This window comes from Nomascus leucogenys, chromosome 4 (genome assembly GCF_006542625.1).
Source record: "Nomascus leucogenys isolate Asia chromosome 4, Asia_NLE_v1, whole genome shotgun sequence".
In the NCBI taxonomy this organism is placed as follows: Eukaryota; Metazoa; Chordata; class Mammalia; order Primates; family Hylobatidae; genus Nomascus; species Nomascus leucogenys.
Window position 1 is genome coordinate 94,908,589 of NC_044384.1, and position 19,293 is coordinate 94,927,881.

A 19,293-nucleotide genomic window follows, 5' to 3' on the forward strand; every position below is an offset into this window, starting at 1 on the left:
AGAATCGATGCACTCTTCGGGCCAGAGTGATAAGAACTTTGTCACTTGCTGCAGAGGCATTCAGATTATTCCTAAGCTCTGAGAGAGCCCAGAAAATGTCCTTAAAGAAGCAGGAATGGAACTCCCAGTGGCATCCTTTTCCCCCTTCCCCTCCAACCCCATCCAAGGGGAAGCCAGGGAATCCCTTTTACAGAGATAAACAAATGCAGAACATATATTCCACCCAAAGGTTTCCAAGAAGTCAGTAGGAAATGACTGACTCCGGAACCCCAAAGTCACAGAGACCGTCCTCTGGACCCTGTGGCTGTGACCAGGAGACCTTTTCTACCTCTGGGTGCCTTGTTGGCATCATCCAACCAGGGATGTCCAACCCCATTTTCCAGACCGGGGGATGGGTGTGGCATTATGGGCACGTTATTTCTGTGGCATTCTTGCCAAAAATGCATAATCTGATGTGAGAAAACATCCTCTGGGCCCGTGGCTGGCCTTCCCGTAAGGGCCACAGAGACTTGATGCTGCTGGCAACTCTCCTAATTTTTAAAGAGGTTGAACTCTTTAAAGTTCTCCAGCTCTGAGCATCTGGCCCTTTCTGCCTCAGAAGGCAGATGTGGAGCCAGGGACCGCAGAGAGAGCTAAATATTTGGCTTCCTCTTTCTCTGAAGGTCTATAGCATCATGTCTGGGCATGAGCAAGGTGAATTTCAGGCAATGGGGCTGGTGTTTGCTAAAAGGAACTTAACAGGGGTGTGGGTGTGCATTTCTCCCTCTGCCCAAGGTTAAGTAATAGTAACATCCTGTGTAAAGAGAATTGAATGTGGTTTTCTGCTAAACTTCAATATTTTAGGGCTATTTATTAGATTGTTTAATCTTGGGCCAATTTAACCAGTAGCAGACTAATAAAATAACAGATTTGGGCTTGCTGCCAGGACAAATGTTGACTTACCCTTATAATGTTGACTAAAACGAGTAACTTTGAAAGTTATTGCAGAGTGAAACCTTAGCCAGAAATAGTGTCTGAAACAGTGGTTTTGTTTCATTTTACTGGCTCTGCTTAGAGATTATGTTTGTAACCTAGGCTGCTGCCTGCTTCACCTCTTAGAGTCTTGTATTTTACTGAATTATTTCCCAAGGTTCTTTTTTTCAGCCCATAAACCTTCACTCAGCAAAAATGAATTTCCCTATGGCAGGCAAGTAGGACAGGTTACTTTTCCAATGTGGGGGCAAAAACTCAATGGTACCAAGAAGAATAAAGGTAATAACTTGCTTGAGTCTTCTCTCAGAAACAAAATGGTATGCCATGAACATTCGCCCTCTCCAAATTTGTAGTAAAATTAATTGCTTCTCCCGGGTGTACCGGAAGAAATCCATCTCTCTTGCCCCCTACCCCCACCTTTCCTTCATTTTGCCATTCAGTTTATACAAACAGTAGAGAGCTATAGTATTTTGCTACCATGTGTTTTGGACTTGAAGGAAGCAGGGGAGGCCAGGAGGAAATGAAGCTAGGAGGACTACAGAAATTGTCATAAAGTGTGATTTCTTTCTACCCCTGTTTTTTTAATTTGCGTTTTATGGGAAGCTGGTTTGGGCAGGGCCTCTGAGCATGGTTTCAGAGGCTCCTGCCAGCATTGTGTGAGCTCAGCCAACTGCCAACTGTCCTCCTTATACCTCTCCCTTATTCAAGGCTCTCCCTGAAAGCAACCACCTCACAGGGAGACTTTGGCCAAGAAGCCATAGGTGCTGAATCTGCTTTTGGTGCTGACTGGCTTAGGCAGACAGAGCTTGATATACAGAGAATAAACGTCATCCCTCTAACATTAATATTTTCAGTTTTATGCACCTGAGAGTTGATGGTTTAATTTGTGGGTTTGTCCAGACTCTCTTGTGACTTCTCTCATCATCTGCTCTTTAGCACTTCCATGAGACGGGGCAAGAGATTGTTGGGAGTCTCAATCCAGTAGCCCGAAAGCCTGTCTGCAGCTTGGGTTTGAGACTGAACTAACTCAGGGTGTTCTGTGGATGTTAGTTATCCAGGCTGTCCCTGTTCCCTCATTAACAAAAACAAAACAAACCCCAGCTTTTTTTTTTTTGAAGAAGGAAATTGGGATCTTTTCCTCATAGCACCTTATCTTAATATGGAGGAAAGAGTTGAGCCATTTTATCAAAAAGGAAATCAAATCCCCCTTGGATGCCTAATGTGAAGCAACTGGCAACCAAACTCACAGCTGGAGAAAACAAACACAAGAATGTGGCTTCCATGTTTGAGATTAGCCAAGACAAAGATAGCAGGGATGCCTCCCGGAACAGTTCCTGGTGGTTTGTCAAAGTCCACAAAGCTTGTAGTCCCTTTGTTGAAATCACTGATAAGCATACAAGAGGAAAATTATAGTTCTGAGTTTGAAGACCTTTTCTCACCTTGGGGGTTAAAAACCAATAATTCTGAAACACATTTGGCCTAATCAATGAAGCCAGGTTTCCGTTGGGATTTGGGCGTCATTGTTTGTCTTTCATCTTCTGGGAACAGATGACACTAGGTCAGTTAGCTCTGTGCCAGGGGAAAAAATAACAAAAAAAAATTTTAATGGAAATTTTAGAATTAGGAACAATTATTTCATTATTATTATCTTTTTCTATTTCCAAAAAAATAAGATGAAGAGTCATTTGCAAGCTCGAAGGCAGCTCCCCTTTCTGTACCCACAGTCTTACTCCTCCTTTGCTCAAGCAGCTCTATGAAGGCCTCCTCAGTGCTGCATATGTCTCCTACGTTCCTATATTGTCCATCGCACCATGCCCTGCCTTCCAGCCACCTCACCTGCTCCTTCCTTGCCAGCTCCACCTGACACTGACTCTCTTGACTCTTAGTGGCTCAACCTTCTGATTCTCCCTATTCAGTTGGGAGACATTCCCCACAACAGTGACACCTGTATACTTCAATTAAGGCACTTTGCACATACCAGTAAACACTCCCTAAATTGGGCTAAGAAGGAGGCACAAAGTCACAAGGTCCTCCAAAATATGTATTAGTTACAAAGAGAATAATGTTAACTTTACAGTGGAGAAATCCAGCAGACACCACCTGTGTTAGTTTCTTATGACTGCTATAACAAAGTACCACAAGCTAGGTGGCTTAAAACAACAAAAAAATTATTGTCTTATTCTGGAGGCTAAGTCTGAAATGAAAATGTCAGCAGAGGCCGGGTGTGGTGGCTCACATCTGTAATCCCAGCACTTTGGCAGGCCAAGGCGGGTGGATCACCTGAGGTCAGGAGTTGAGACTAGCCTGGCCGACATAGCGAAACCCTATCTTTACTAAAAATACAAAAATTAGCCGGGTATGGTGGTGCACTCCTGTAGTCCCAGCTACTTAGGAGGCTGAGGCAGGAGAATCGCTTGAACCCAGAGATGGAGGTTGCGGTGAGCTGAGATTGTGCCACTGCACTCTAGTCCGAGTGGCAGAACAAGACTCTGTCTCAAAAAAAAAAAAAGAAAAGAAAAGAAAAGAAAATGTCAGTAGAGCCATGCTCCCTCTGAAACTTGCAGAGGAATCCTTGCTTCTTCCAAGTTCCTGGTGTTTGCTGGCAATCCTTCGTGTTCTTTGGCTTGTAGATACATCACTCCAGTCTCCACCTCTCTGTTGTCACATGGCCATCTTCTCCATGTGTGTCTCTAAATTTCCCTCTTCTTATAAGGACACCAGTGATTAGATTTAGGGCCTACTCTAAACTAGTGTGACTCTTCTTAACTTGATTTTATCTACAAAGATCCTATTTCCAAATAAGGTCACAGTCACAGGTATATGGAGTAAGAACTTACACTTATCTTTCAGTGGGGGCATAATTCAATCCATAAGACCATCTTAACCACGTAGTCAAAGTTAACATCACCAGTAATAAGACTTAGCAACATGGTGTACCACCTATATGATATACCAGGAAGGGTACATCTTTGTGTTGTGTTCTTGCCAAAAATGCATAACCTGAACCTAATCGTGAGAGAACATAAGATTAATTTAAAGTGAGAGACATTCTATAAAATAACCAACCAGTACTCTTCACAAGTGTCAATTAAAGAGCTCTAGTATTTTGCTATAAGATCATGAAAGACAACAAGACAGAGGAACTATATCACAGATTGGACAGAAATATAACTTTGGATTCTAGATTAGATCCTGGAACAGAAAAATGACACTAGTGGGAAAACAGAAACTGGTAGAATCCCAGTAACTCTGTGAGTAGTTTAGTTAATAGTATTGCCCCAATGTTAACTTCTTAGTGTTGATAAATGTACTGTGGTTATGTAAAATGTTAACATTAGAGCTAGTGGTGTAAAGGATGTATGGGAACACCCTACTAATTTTGCAACTCTTCTGTAAATCTAAGATTATTTCAAAATTAATTTCTTTAAAAAGAGTATGCTCATATTAAGGGAATAGATAAGCTCACCTGTTCTTAGAGGCAAAGGTGACAGGGGGAATAATCTTTAGCAAAAACATACCAATTCGTGAGCCCTATTCTAGGCTCTGATAATTATCTTGCTATTCACAAAGTACTGTGCCATGTGCTCATCGTCATTATCTGTCTGTTTTTGGGCAGAATAATGAAGCAGGGGCGTATAGTCCAGTACATGGTCCACATTTTGCCTCTACCTGAAATATGTGATTTTTTTTTTTTTTTTTTTTTTGAAACGGAGTCTCGCTCTTTTCACCCAGGCTGGAGTGCAGTGGCGCGATCTCGGCTCATTGCAGGCTCCGCCCCCCGGGGTTCAAGCCATTCTCCTGCCTCAGCCTCCCGCGTAGCTGGGACTACAGGCGCCCACCACCTCGCCCGGCTAATTTTTTGTATTTTTAGTAGAGACGGGGTTTCACCGTGTTAGCCAGGATGGTCTCCATCTCCTGACCTCGTGATCCGCCCGCCTCGGCCTCCCAAAGTGCTGGGATTAAAGGCGTGAGCCACTGCGCCCGGCCTACGTGATCTTTTGTATTTGTGCTCCTTGAACCTTGGCTTGCTCACTTATAAAATGGGGATAATGATATTAGCTTTCTCATAAGATGTTCTGAAGATGCCAAGAGCAAATCCGTACAAAGCTCTTCGCCCAGCACCTGCACAGATTGTAAATTCCCTGTAAAGCATAGCTCCTACCCACAGAGTTCTCACTGCTGTATTATGAGGTTATTTCCCCATTTTTCAGTTGAAGAAACTGAGTAAGTAACGTGCTTAAGACAAGATTAGTGAATATGAGAGCCAGACTAAAATAGATAAATCTATAAAAATAATATGGCTCATTCTCAACCATTTTGTTAGAAAAACATTAACACAAGAGGGAAAATCTGTAGGAATTCATTGAAAGAAAAGATACAAAGCAAGCTGTCAAGTGCCCCCATGCTGGGTGGAGTGGGACCATTTGAAGTAAAGCTTATAGCTGGGAAGAGGCAGAAGCAGGAATTAAAGAATTGTCCATGGCGTGAACCCAGGAGGCGGAGCTTGCAGTGAGCCAAGATGGTGCCACTGCACTCCAGCCTGGGCGACAGAGCGAGACTGTCTCCAGAAAAAAAAAAAAGAAAAAAGAATTGTCCAGTGGGCAAACAAACAGAGACCCTGAAAGGGTGGGGAAGGCCTTCGCAATAGGAGGTATCAGAGGAAATTAGAATACAAGAATATTTGTAGTAGCCTATAAGTCTTGAAGGTTGAGAATCTTGGGCATAAACTGTAAAATGATGTGAACCACCCTTTAGCCCTGAGGAATAGGGGTGGTAAAGTCAAGGCAATTGTAGGTAATGAGCTAATTTACATTTGTTTGATCAGTAAGAGGCAGAAGGGGAGTGAGGATCTGGCAAAAATGGAGATTTTAGCCTCGTTAGTAGGTCATATTATTGTATCAATTGAGAGAAAAACATGAATTTGCAAGAGATTCACAGGAAAACAAAACATGCTCACAAGTTAAAATATATACAGCAGGAACACGAAGTACCCCTGTCCATGGACAAGCTGATCTTGAAGGGCCCTTATTTTTCTGTGTGTTTCTAAAATAAATTAGAGTTGACCTCCCCTGGATTGTTTTTTGTCACGGAGTTCAGTGATTGGAAAACCATTAATGGATTTACTTTTTTTTTTTTTTTTTGAGACGGAGTCTCGCTGTGTCACCCAGGCTAGAGTGCAATGGCACGGTCTTGGCTCACTGCACCCTCCTGCCTCCCGGGTTCAAGCGATTCTTCTGCCTCAGCCTCCTGAGTAACTGGGATTATAGGCGCCCATTACCTTTGTATTTTTAGCAGAGATGGGGTTTCACCATATTGGTCAGGCTTGTCTTGAACTCCTGACCTCATGATTCGCTGCCCCCTCAAGCCTCCCAAAGTGCTGGGATTACAGGCGTGAGCCACTGCACCTGGCCAGGGTTTCTTAATGAGAGTGAATTAAGCCAGTCAATACAATAAAAGACTTCAGGGGGTGTGGCGACTTGGCCCATGGCTCTCCACGGGGTTGCTGTCTTTAAATGCTGTGAAGTAGCTTTCCCAATGTTCTCTTTCCCAACACATGGAGCTTTCCCTATTCTGGTGTGTGTTATTTAGAAGTTATTGAAATTCAGTAGTGGGGACTTTTAAAAAACAAACACACAAAAATAGGTTTCTTCTATTCTGGATAATGTCTGTCTCTTTAGTATCCTCTCTCACTATGCCCTCCCTAATAACTGAGGTAAAAAAATCACAGACGGCACCTGTCTACTCCGGTTCAGCATTCGCTGGCACACTTGCAAAACAATTTTATGTTCATTTAAAAAAAAAAAAAAACTCGCCAGGCACGGTGGCTCTCGCCAGTAATCCCAGCACTTTGAGAGGCCGAGGCAGTCGGATCACAAGGTCAGGAGATCAAGACCATCCTGGCTAACACGGTGAAACGCCGTCTCTACTAAAAATACAAAAAATTAGCTGGGCATGGTGGCGGGCGCCTGTATTTCCAGCTACTCGGGAGGCTGAGGCAGGAGAATGGCGTGAACCCGGGAGGCGGAGCTTGCAGTGAGCCGGGATCGCACCACTGCACTCCGGCGTGGGCGACAGAGCCAGACTCCGTCTCAAAAAAACAAACAAGCAAACAAAAAAAAAACCTTTTTATTTCGACATGTACTATAGGCAGGCATGTACCAAATACATGTACCATTTGACATGTATTTTGTCATGTACCTGTGCCTGGCACCTAGCTTTGATAACTACCAACCTGTGACCAGTCCTGTTTTCCTCTTTTTCCATCCTCTTTCTCCACTGTCATTATTCTGAAGTAGATCCCAGGCATTATATCACTTTTTATGTCTTTTGTTCATATATATATTAAAATGGTCAAGGAAAGTTGGCATTGTGTTTAGAAAGTTAAGAGAATAAAATGCAATAAAATAGGGTTTACTCACATAAAAAGTAAGTCAAATGTTTCCCCTGTTTATCAGGGGAGGACCCTGCATGTCCAGCTGCAGGGAGAATATGCAAATCAAGCTTATGCTATCTACTGGAGCCTGATGACTAGGTGTGCCTGTGGGAGAGTGCAGTGCCTGGGAGTGTTGTCTTTGGGTATGTTACAGTAGAAAAGCTGAGGCTGACATGACTGGTCAGCAAACAGCAGTTAGCAAACTATGGCCTGAAGACCGAATACAGCTGACTTCCTATGGGCCTCAAGCTAAGAATAATGTCTACATGTTATAATGATTGAAAAATATCAAAAGAATAATATTTTGTAGTGGGGCATAGTGGCTCAACCCTGTAATCCCCAGCACGTTGGGAAGCTGAGGCGGGAGAATTGCTTGACCCCAGGAATTTGAGACCAGTCTGGGAGACATGGCAAGACCCCTTCTCTAAAAGATTTTTAAAAATTTAGCCAGGCATGGTGGTGAGCACCTGTAGTCCCACTTTCCTGAGAGGCTGAGGTGGGAAGATCTGCTTGAGCCCGGGAGGTTGAGGCTGCCCTGAGTCGTGATCGTGCCACTGCACACCAGCCTGAGTGACAGAGCAAGACCCTGTCTCAAAGAATATTCTGTGACATGAAAACTATGAAATTTGAATTTTAGTGTTCATAAATGTTTAATATGATATAGCCACACTTATTTATTTACAGATTGTTTGTGTCCGAAAGCAGAGATGAGTAGTTGTGACAGAGGCTGGGTAGCCCCTTACAGAAAAAGTTAGCCAGGCCCTGGGGTAGGGCATGGGCTCTGGAGTCAGCCTGCCTGGGTTTACATCCTGGTCACCTTGTTTTAGCTGAATGGCTTTAAGCAAATTGCTCTACTACATGCCTTAGTTTCCCCATCTTTAAAATAGGGATCGTAATAGTAGTTAACTTGTAAGGTTGTTAGTAGGATTAAATATGCAACTATATGTAAAGCACTGAGCTGAGTTCCTGCTACCAGTATTAGCTCATTATTATTATTTGTTTATGCTAGAGTTTCTCAGTCACTGTAAGATTGTAACTTCCTATTTAACATGAGGACGATGAAAGCCACCTAGAAGGTTCCTGGGTGGATTATACATGACCCTTGGGAGTACAGTTTCCACACACCACCTGGCACACAGATAGAACCCTGAAAAGGCTTTCCTGGAATTTCCAAACATTTGAAAGACTATTTTTATTTGGCTCCATCAACTCATGGGCAAGAGTACCTGCTAGCACAATCAATTCTCACCTCTTCCTTGCTCCTGGCCAGATGTTAAAGCAGGTGAGAGCCACACTGCCCTGCAATGCAGCAGCCTGAGTCCTTATGCCAGTGGCTACATTTCCAGCCGCTCCTGGATGGTGTTTGAGGCTCAGTAGGGGTAGAGTCTCAGGGCAGCTGCAGACATGACATGGATGATATTCCTACTATTCCTCACCCCACTCTGGCTGCAAAAAGGAAGTGCAGGGAAAATGAGTGGGGAGTTCCTGTATGCCATGTCTGTTTCCATGGAACTATTTTTGGAGGAATAAAAAAGTATGCTAGATTATATTGATAGGATAGGCATTTTCTTACATTGCATACAGTCTGCTTTGGCTTTTACCTGTTGAGGGGAAGAATGAGGAGAGGATAAAAATCATTGTATCCCCTAGAGAAGGAATATCAAAATCTATTTAATAAAAAAAACTCATACTAAGAATAAAATTGCAGAGTGTTTTATTCTCCTTTGTTCATAATTAAACACAAGATATTTTAAATTGTCAAATCAGTTTCTTTATGAAAAAATATGACCTGTATGCCTTTCTTTATTCTCCTTTCCTTCTTCCCACCCCTTCCTTCTTTTCTTCTCTTCCTTTTTTTCTTTTCTTGTCCTCTGACTAAATGAAGAACAAACATTTGATGAAAGCCACTGCCAATTCATGATAAAAATTCACAGCAAAGTTGGTACAGAAAAGAACTTTCTCTACATGATAAAGGGTGCCTCTCCCATGCTCTCAGCAAATATTTAATGATGAAGTCTTATTAATAATCACCGTAGAACCAAAAATTAAACTAGCATACCCACTGTCTTGGCTTGTAATCAACAATATACAGGTGGTTCTAGCCAGTGCAATAAGACAAGAGAAACAAAAAAGTTATAAGGCCTAGAAAAGATGAAACAAAACTGTTATTCACAAAATACTGTCTATACAGAATGCTCAATGTCTTTTTTCTTTTCTTTTTCTTTAGTGAGATACCCTTTTTTTTAGTGAGATACCCTTCTGCCCTGTCTTAAAATCACATGGTGGGGCTGGTGTCTGCACTTGAAACAGGACACTTGGTTCCTGGGTTTAGCATTGACCTTGCCCAGCTTGGTCTGGCAGCTGGGTTGTTGGACTAGGAAGCGTCCCTGCAGGTTGTGTTCTGTTACCTCTCTGTAAAGCCTGAAAGCATCCCTGCGATTGCATTTGCTAGTTCTCAGTAGAGCTATTTAACAAGAATCTGGAAACATTTTCCCTGAGGGCTCTCTTTAGACAGCAGTAAAATGTAGCTGGAGACATATTGAGTAAATGGAAAAGAAAATCAAATGAGGCCAGGAATTTTTTTAATCTTCTATTCTCACAGAAACCCTCAAAGAGAACACCATAATTCATATTTTACTCATGTGGGTTAGGCATAAAGCCTCCCCCATAGATCCAATAACCTGTAAGTGTTTTGGTTTTGAAATTGCACCTGCTTACATTGCTGGATCATAGCACTAAATCACACAGCAACGGCTTCTGGTTCAATTGTTCATTACTTGGGAATGTCAGATTGCCAGAGAGCAGCCCGATGTTTACATCCAAATCGGCAATGCCTTAGGAAATCAGTTTTAATTACAATCTCACGTAGCAGCACTGCACTCAACCTGCAGAGAGGCTGGCATTTGTGTTGAACCTACATCTTATAGCTGTGCAGAAAATGCCTGTCCGACTGGGTCATGCAAAATGGACAGCAAAGTCAGCAGAACCTTAGAAAAGATGACACAGCAAGTGGAACACAGCTGGATCATCCCCCATCCTTTCAAGCGTGCAGTGCTCTCTGGCCCCTTTTTAAAACAAGAGAACCCAGTTGGCGTTTGCCTTTCAGCCTCCCCATTCTGATATAAAAATCTGTGACCCAGCAGCTTTGACCATAAAAAAGAGAGAAACAGAAAGACTCAAAGTCAGTGGGCAGGATTCTCTGAGACCAGGTCCTGCTCCCTCAGGGAATCCTTGTCACCTCACTTGCTGTAATGCAGTTTGTGCCACCAACATGGCATTTTCAGCCCAAAGCAGGAGCCATTTAGACAAATTCAGGGGATGCTTAAGAGGCAGTGTGTGTGTGTGTGTGTGTGTGTGTGTAGTACGCCAGTGGTGCAGCTGTGACGTAAAAAAATGTTTTAAACCCTCCTCTGGGCACAAATGCTCAAGAGCCTGGCACTGGACAGGGAGCATCCTGAAGGGCACTGTCACCTGAAGCAGAAGAGCTGTCAGATCTTTCCCTTCAGCACTTAAATCATTGTCACGCAATGGCTCTCATCTTGGGAGATTCATCCTCTGCATTTTGGAACTGAGCCTTCCTAATGTTCTGAGAGTTTTCTGCTGTCTGTTCAGCTTAGCAAGCTAAGAAGCTGGAGAGGTACCCAGCAGCCTGGTTGCATTCTCCGTCTTGGAAAAGTATTTAACTGCTTTGAGAAATCGTGAAATCATTCCTGGCCACATTGTGGGATTGCATTGAATTTTTTTTTTTAAGTTTTTAAATTTTTATATGTAAATGCTGGAAAGCTTGGAGACAGTCTATTTCAAAGAAGGCTTTTGATTTCTGAGACTGGCAGGGGCATAAAATGACATGAGAGTGTCTCAGCAGGATTCCAAATTCACGAAAGATTTTTCCAGGCACCTACTATGTTCAGAACGGGGATGCAGAGATGTCCTGGAGAATCTGAAGTTCTGCCTTAACCCTCGAAACTTTGAAAGCAATGGCTGAAAAGGAAAGATGAATACCTAGAGGCTCCCTCTGGAAATGATCGAGGTTTGCCACCACAATTGGCTACTTAGGCTTTGTCCGTCAAAATTTGGTATCTTCATGTGCTGTCTAGCATCTACTACAGGTCAGATGGAGCTTAGGAGGACAAGGGTAACTCTTCTCTTTGTCTTTGTAAAATGTTTTGTCTATCATCATTCTCTTCCCCATAGCCTGTTTTGTTGTTGTTGTTGTTGTTTGTTTGTTTTTTGTTTTTTTTTTGACACAGAGTCTGTCTCTGTCAACCAGGCTGGAGTGCAATGGCACAATCTCAGCTCATTGCAACCTCTGCCTCCCAGGTTCAAGCAATCCCATGCTTCCCGAGTAGCTGGGATTACAGGCACCTGCCACCATGCCCGGCTAATTTTTGTATTTTTAGTAGAGACGGAGTTTCACCATCTTGGCCAGGCTGGTCTTGAACTCCTGACCTCGTGATCCACTCACCTCACCCTCGCAAAGTGCTGGGATTACAGGCATAGGCCACCGCGCCCAGCCAGCCTGTTTTTTTAATTTATGTAATTCTTGTCTGCAAAGTCCTTGGAATGGGTAGGCTCCCTCCCACCTATCAGCCTGGTTTGAAGTAACTTGCAGATTTGCAAATAATGTTTTATGTGGAGGTGATTTTCAAAACTTGTGGCTATATATAGTATAGAAACCGATGTCCGTGCTAGGGCTCTTTCTCTGTACATTTTCTTTTGCTGTCTGGTTATAATTTATAAATATATGTGCATTTCAAATATGCTATAGATACAAAGATGCTTTCTTAAGAGCGCAGTAATAGAACTTCTTTTTTAAAAATCTTTTTTTAATTTAATGAACTAAGAAAACAATCTTGGTGCTGTAGGAAAGCCATTGCATAAGAGTGGCTTTAGGCAAGATGGGGAAAAGGTTTTTAAAAAGATGAAACCAGAAGCAACAAAAGACAAGGTCATTGGGTGAGAAATCAGAGGCTGCTTTTCTCTACAGAAGGGGTGGGGAGACTGATTCTACTAAGTGGAAGCTTCTGAATTAAAAGCTGGCAGATACTGGGGGTGAGGGATAAGGAGCAGATCCTGCTCCTTTTCTGTCTTCCCAGATACTGCCTCTGTTGACATCCCCTGCCTGCCATTTCTCCTTCCCTGCCTCCTAAGCCAGGTCATCTCCATACAGCCAGAGTGAGACGTGACACTTTATATTCCATAGATCAGTGTACAGCCAGTACCTCGTGGAGTGGAACACAGTTGTATGGTGGAATTATGTTGTCTTTGCAATTGACCTTGACATTTTACTTTTTTTTTTTTTTTTAACTCTATAGGAGCCTAGTAATAAACGGGTCAAACCCCTTTCCCGAGTCACGTCACTAGCAAACCTCATCCCGCCCGTGAAGGCCACGCCATTAAAGCGCTTCAGTCAAACCCTGCAGGTAAGAAGGGAACACAGGGCCTATGGTTGCAGGGAATCATGGTGTATGGGAGGGAACATCCCCAGCCTACCTAGAATTTCCCCTGGTTTCAGAGTGACCTGAATCAATGCTTATTTCAATAGAAGAGGGCAAGTGAGGAGACTTGGAGGAAGAAAGATGTTTTTCAAGTTGCAGTCAAGGGTCATGCAGAGCCAGAGCTGTTGTAGTTGGGCCTTTCCCCACAATTGTATTTCAGAGTTATGTGCCCCATCCAGACATACTCTCACGCGATTTTTTTCCTGAAATATCTATGGGCCTCCTGAGGAAAGCAGCACATGATGTTAGCTGGAGGGCAACAGAGCCTAGTAGCTTCAACCAGGGTTGGCAAACTGCATTGGGTGGAGAAAATCCAGTTCACCACCTGTTTTTTTTATGGCTCACAAGCTAAGCCTGATTTTTACTTTTTAAAATTCTTGGGGGAAAGTCAAAAGAATGGTGCTGTTTCGTGACACATGAAAACTACATGAAATTCAAATTTCAGTATGCATAAATAAAGTTTTGTTGGAACATAGCCGTGCCCATCTGTTTATTGTCCATGGCTGCTTTGTACGATGGCATAATTGAGTAGTTGTGACAGAGACCATATTGCCCACAAAGCCAAAAATATTTACCATCTGGCCCTTTACATAAAATGTTTGCTGACCCTTGGCTTAGAACGAGGACCTAAGGACCTCAGAGTGGAAGTACCTTGGGTTCTAACTTCGGCTCACCTTGGGCAGGTGACTTAACATCTCTAGGTCTTGCTTTTATTTTTTATTAAAATTTTTTTTCCCATACTTCGTCCTACAGATGGGTCTTGCTTCTATTCCTTATGAGTAAATTTGCCATGATGCCACCAAACCTTCATGGAATCATTGTAAAGATTTACAAGACAGTGCATTTAAAAGGCATAGCATAACTCCTTGGCCCTTAGTTAGCAATCATTAATCTTCGAATTAGTTAACTAAGTAGTAAATATTAGCTACTATGATAGTTTTTTAGTTAACAAGTAGTTATAGTTGTTCTTAAACTGTTGATGAAGTGTATCTTTTAAAGTGAACGTTGAGATTTATCCAAGTCCTTGGACCCAATTTGATAATTATACAAATTTTCTTTTAGATTGAAGCCCACAAAAAATATGCCATGAAAAGGCTCACCTGGTTTAGCTGAGCAGCAGTCTTGAGTCTGTGATGTATTTGTCCTGAATACTTTTGCTTGGCAGTATTTTATATCTCTGCTTTCTGAGTCTTTAAGAAAACTGGGCACCAGAACCCAAGGCATGCCTCATGCTGTGAAAATCCATGACTCGAGAACTGTTTGAGGTTCTCCCTCAGCCCTTTCTGTCCTTGCCTGCCTACCATATAGCCAATATGTCATGACTCCACATAGCCCAAGTGGTTCTTGCTACTTTCCTGAGATGCCCTTCCTCTCCATTGCTTTTCCCCTGCCCTGCCCGTTCCTCTGTTAACTCTGTTGCAGTTTCTCCTGAATGAATACCCCACCTAATTAGCTATAGGTTTGGGTCTGTTTCTCTCAGCACTTGGGCCTCTGGATCCCCGGTTAATCCCCTGATCCCTTTTGTGGGAGAATGGAGGAAAGAGAAAATAAGGTCGTCTGGGAGAGCAAGATGAAGGGCTTTGAAACTAGTGAAGAAGGATGTGTTTACCTTTTCTCCCTTGTGACCAGTCCTTCAGCCCTCTCGACAAGTTCATCGCAGGCATCCCCTGGAAGATTCATCACCACCCTAGTCCTGCACATCTGGTCTTTCACTGAGTACTGCTTTTTGAAAATTCTTTAGAATGTCTACTGCATTTCACCCTTTCCTCTCCATCCCAGTGGCTGTGGCTCAAGTTCACCCTGCAATTATTTCCTCCCTTGATTGTGAGACCTCCAAATTACCAGCCATCTCTTCCCATTATTGCTCCCAGGACAGTCCACCCTCTGCCCAGGAAGGCCCTCATTCATTCAATCAGTGTTGAATGAGCCCTCATCAGGCATTAGGCTCTTCCTGCCCTCGTATTGCTATGTTCCAGATATAATAGAATTGCCTTTTTGTAGGTTTGCTGCAGTGCCGTGTTCCCACATGGCAGTAATGAGCTAGACCTAGGCAGCCAGCCAACCATCACCTACAAATGTCCCCACCTCTCCCAATTGCCCTTCTAACACCTGGCCCTTTACTCTCCGTCATTGCCTTGCCTAGTTGGTAGGCTTTTTGTGTTTGTGCTCCTGGGCCTAGGATGAACACAATCTGTGCCTCCCACTACAGCCGAGCCCTGGCTGCTTTAAGATCTGTTATCATACCTTCAAAATCTTTCTTTTGGCTTCCTAGGCTTCTCAGGCAAAATTTCTTTCTTCTGTTTCTGGGGTTCCTTCACAGGGAACAGTGCAGGAAACATTTGCTCACCTCAGAAATTTACATTGACCTAGAGAACTGGAACAGAAAGAAATCAAGCCATGTCTGAAATCCAGCAGACTGAGGCTAAACAAGGATGAGAAAGCCAGACCCAAAGGAGGATCTGACATGTGGAAATTGGTTTTTAAAACCTCAAAGATTTTTTTGGCAAAATAATTTTTTTTTTTTTTTTTTTTTTGAGATGGAGTTTCACCCTTGCTGCCCGGGCTGGAGTGCAATGGCACGATCTCAGCTCACCGCAACCTCCACCCCTCGGGTTCAAGCGATTCTCCTGCCTCAGCCTCTCAAGTAGCTGGGATTATAGTCACCTGCCACCATGCCTGGCTAATTTTTTGTATTTTAGTAGAGATGGGGTTTCTCCATGTTGGCCAGGCTGATGTCAAACTCCTGACCTAAAGTGATCCACCTGCCTGGGCCTCCCAAAGTGCAAAATAAGTTTTTAATTTAATTTTTTCAAATATCGTGATAAATAGCTTACTCTAAGCTTTATATATTGGCCAGAAACAACCCAGCAGAAACAGAAGAGTTATTCATAATGGTAATGTACATAGATATGGAGAGAATTGAGCAATGTGCTTATGTTTGAGTGTGTCCTTGGGGGGACAGTGAATGGAAATACACCCCTCAAGTTGTATGCAGAGTTAGCAGCCATGTTTGCAGAATGATTTGCAAAGCATGGAGAATGCCAGCTTGTCCCCACATGTCTTCTTGTAACTCACCTTGGTGCACATGGTGCAACTTCTATGGCATTATTTCCAGCCCTAGCATCTCAATAATAGTTTCCCTCACCAGCTAGACTGAGAGAAGGTGCTAATTGATATTTTATTTTATTTATGTTATGTTATGTTATGTTATGTTATCTATTTTCGAGACAGTGTCTTGCTGTGTCACCCAGGCTGGAGTGCAGTGGCATGATCGCGGCTCACCTCCACCTGCGCCTCCTGGGTTCAAGTGATTCTCCTGCCTCAGCTTCCCGAGTAGCTGGGATTACAGGTGCCCAGCATCACACCTGACTAATTTTTGTGTTTTTAGTAGAGACGGTTTCGCCATGTTGGCCAGGCTGGTCTGAGACTCCTGACCTTAGGTAATCCGCCACTTCAGCCTCCCAAAGTGCTGTGATTACAGACATGAGCCACTGTGCCTGGCTGGATGCTGATTTAATGGGCCTGGGAGCAGTAAGGATGAGGGGGAAGAGCTGGCCCCATAAGGGTGCTCAGTGGGCTCACTTCACATCCTCTCCGATCTTGTCTAAGTCTTGGTTCCCTTTCCAATAAGGGAGAAACAGAGAACAAAGAGTGTATCAGCTGCCCCAAACCTCTCAGCAGCCATCCATTACCCATATGTGTGTATTATTTATGCCTTTTCTATTCCAAAAATGACTCAAGGCTGTAATTGAGCAGCTTGGTTCTCTGTTGCAGTATTCCTTTTCCCTGGCTTCTGACACCTTAGAGACATATATATCCCTTTGGATATTCAATTATGTCTCTCAGGTTGGATTCTTTTAATTATAGAAGAGATGACTTAAGCCCAAACACGGTGCTCTAATCAGTGCTGGAACACTTAGCAGTCCTTCCTCTGGTTCCTCGGGAGACCACAAGTTAGCCCAGGAGGAGATCAGGAGAGCTCTGGGCTGGCAGCCACTTCCAAAAATGTTAAAAGCCCAGTCACACATGTGAGTGGTCCTTGCAGCCACAGTTCAGCAAGACACTGCAGGATTTGTTCTCTCTTGCTTCCTGTGCCCATATGGGCTGGGGGCTTGTGCCCCAACACAAAGGCAGCATTTGTGGACGCTGGGGAGGGACAGCCTGACTGCATGGCGCTCTGTCTGCTTCTTACCAGGAAGGTTAGCACTGCCGGTAGACTCAAGCACAGATGTCTGGATCCCTCTGAGCCTATAAATCCCCTCCCTGGCCTGCCTGAGAGGAAAATCTGGCCCAGCTCTGAAAGGGGCCCTCATGCACTCCTCTGGTGTGGAGTGACGAAGGCGAGCTCGCCTTTGGCCAGTCGCTCCCTGAGCCCTGCCTCTCCCTGTCCACAGCTGTGCACGGCTGCTGGACTCATTTGAGCTGAGTTCAGCACATGCTGTGGAATGTTGTGTTCATGATGTTGTGATGTAGCCCCTCATTCTCTTTGGACTTGCACTTTTTCCTTTTCCATTATAAAAGTGAATATTCATTATGGAAAAATGCAGAAAAGGAGAAAGCGAAAAAGAACACGTATAGTCTTCCAACTCCAAAACAATCCATTAATAGTTTACCAATTTCCCTCTAGCACTATTCTAGGCATAGGTGCAGAGCTCACATACTCTGAGCCTAGTTTTGGGTTCCTCACAGTCTATTCAGCCTTATCTCTGTCTGGGTGATCTGCTCACTTTTAGGTTAAAGCCTCCCACAGTGACTGTGGATGATCAGTTTCTCTTGCATCTCTGTCGGTCTCAGCCTCACACATTTCCAAGCTATGCAGTTAGGTGCACAAATGTTCAAATTTGTCACCATTATAGCCCCCTGTGGGAGTTGCACCTTTTATTAGGATTAAATATTCCTGTTTATTTCCTTTAAAGCTTTTTGCCTTGGATTTTGTCTTTTTTTTTTTTTCATTTTGCTTAGTGTGTTTTGTTCCATCTCTCTATTTTCCTCCTCCCTTTGTTATTTGGCTGGGCAAGGAGTTTTTATTTAGCTTAGGGGGAGTATTATGTCACAGTTATTCTTGGAAAATATTATCTTTATGGGCTAAGTATATATTATTCTACATAACCAATTTCCTATTGACACATATTTAGGCTGTGAATATTTTTATATTAAATAACTCTATGTTGAATTTTTTAAATGCATTTGTCCTTTTCTTTAAATTACCTTCTATTGTGCTTTCTTTTCTGATAATATAACATCATTTAAATATTGAGGCCGGGTGTAGTGGCTCACACCTGTAATCCCAGCACTTTGGGAGGCCGAGGCAGGTGGATCACCAGAGGTCAGGAGTTCAAGGCTAGCCTAGCCAACATGGCGAAACCCCATCTCTACTAAAAATACAAAAAATTAGCCGGGCATGGTGGCACGTGCCTGTAATCCCAGCTACTGTGGAGGCTGAGGCAGGCAGAATTGCTTGAACCCGGGAGGCAGAGGTCACAGTGAGCAGAGATTGCACCATTGCACTCCAGCCTGGGTGACAGAGTGAGACTCTGTCTCAAAAAAAAAATATATATATATATATATATATATTGAGGATGGGGCTGGGCATGGTGGCTCACTCATGTAATCCCAGCACTTTGGGAAGCCGAGGCAGGCAGATCGCTTGAGGTCAGGAGTTTGAGACCAGCCTGGCCAACATAGTGAAACCCCTTCTCTACCAAAAAATACGAAAATTAGCTGGGCGTAGTGGCACATACCTGTTGTCCCAGCTACTTGGAAGCTGGGGTGGGAGGATCACTTGAACCCAGGAGGTGGAGGTTGCAGTGAGCTGAGATCATGTCACTGCCCTCCAGCATAGGCAACAGAGTGAGACCGTCTCAAAATAAATAAATAAATATTGAAAAATATAGTGAAGCACATAAAAGAGAATAAAAGTCACTTGTAATCCTACTTCCCATCACCAAAAAACTTCCATTAATATTTTGGTACATACTCAGGCAATCTTAGCTTTTACTATACTTGCATGTGCATTTTTTAAAACAAAATCACTATCACACTGTATATGCTATTTTTTTACTCCCTTTGGTCTTAACAGTATAAAATAACTCTACAATAGAAGAGTATTTTTCATGTCATTAAGTAGTTTTCAAAGACTTGATTTTTTTTTTTTTTTTTTTTAATAGAGACAAAAATTTCACTATGTTGCCCAGGCTGGTCTCAAACTCCTGGTCTCAAGCAGTCCTACCACCCTGGCCTCCCAAAGGGCTGGGATTGATTATAGGCATGAGCTACCACACCTGGCCACAGACCTGATTCTTAATGGACTCGTATAGCATTTCATCAAAAGAATGTACAGTTTAGTTAATCACTCTTCTGTTGTTGAACATTTGTTTCTGTTTTTTAATC

At 43.2% G+C, this 19,293-nt stretch overlaps 1 protein-coding gene across 3 annotated transcripts in view; it reads left to right on the forward strand.

The window, feature by feature from the left end:
* Positions 1 to 19,293, forward strand: part of ARHGEF3 (Rho guanine nucleotide exchange factor 3) — a 78,527-nt gene that overhangs the window by 17,364 nt on the left and 41,870 nt on the right. Inside the window, exons 1-2 of one of the 3 annotated variants that reach the window (XM_003257215.4) lie at positions 10,747 to 11,540; positions 12,721 to 12,828. In XM_003257215.4, the coding sequence (XP_003257263.2) occupies positions 11,427 to 11,540; positions 12,721 to 12,828 (222 nt within the window). In that variant the 5' untranslated portion in view covers positions 10,747 to 11,426. Of the gene's footprint in view, positions 1 to 10,746; positions 11,541 to 12,720; positions 12,829 to 19,293 lie in introns of those variants that run through there. The other 2 variants (XM_012499201.2, XM_003257214.3) reach the window with 2 other exon arrangements.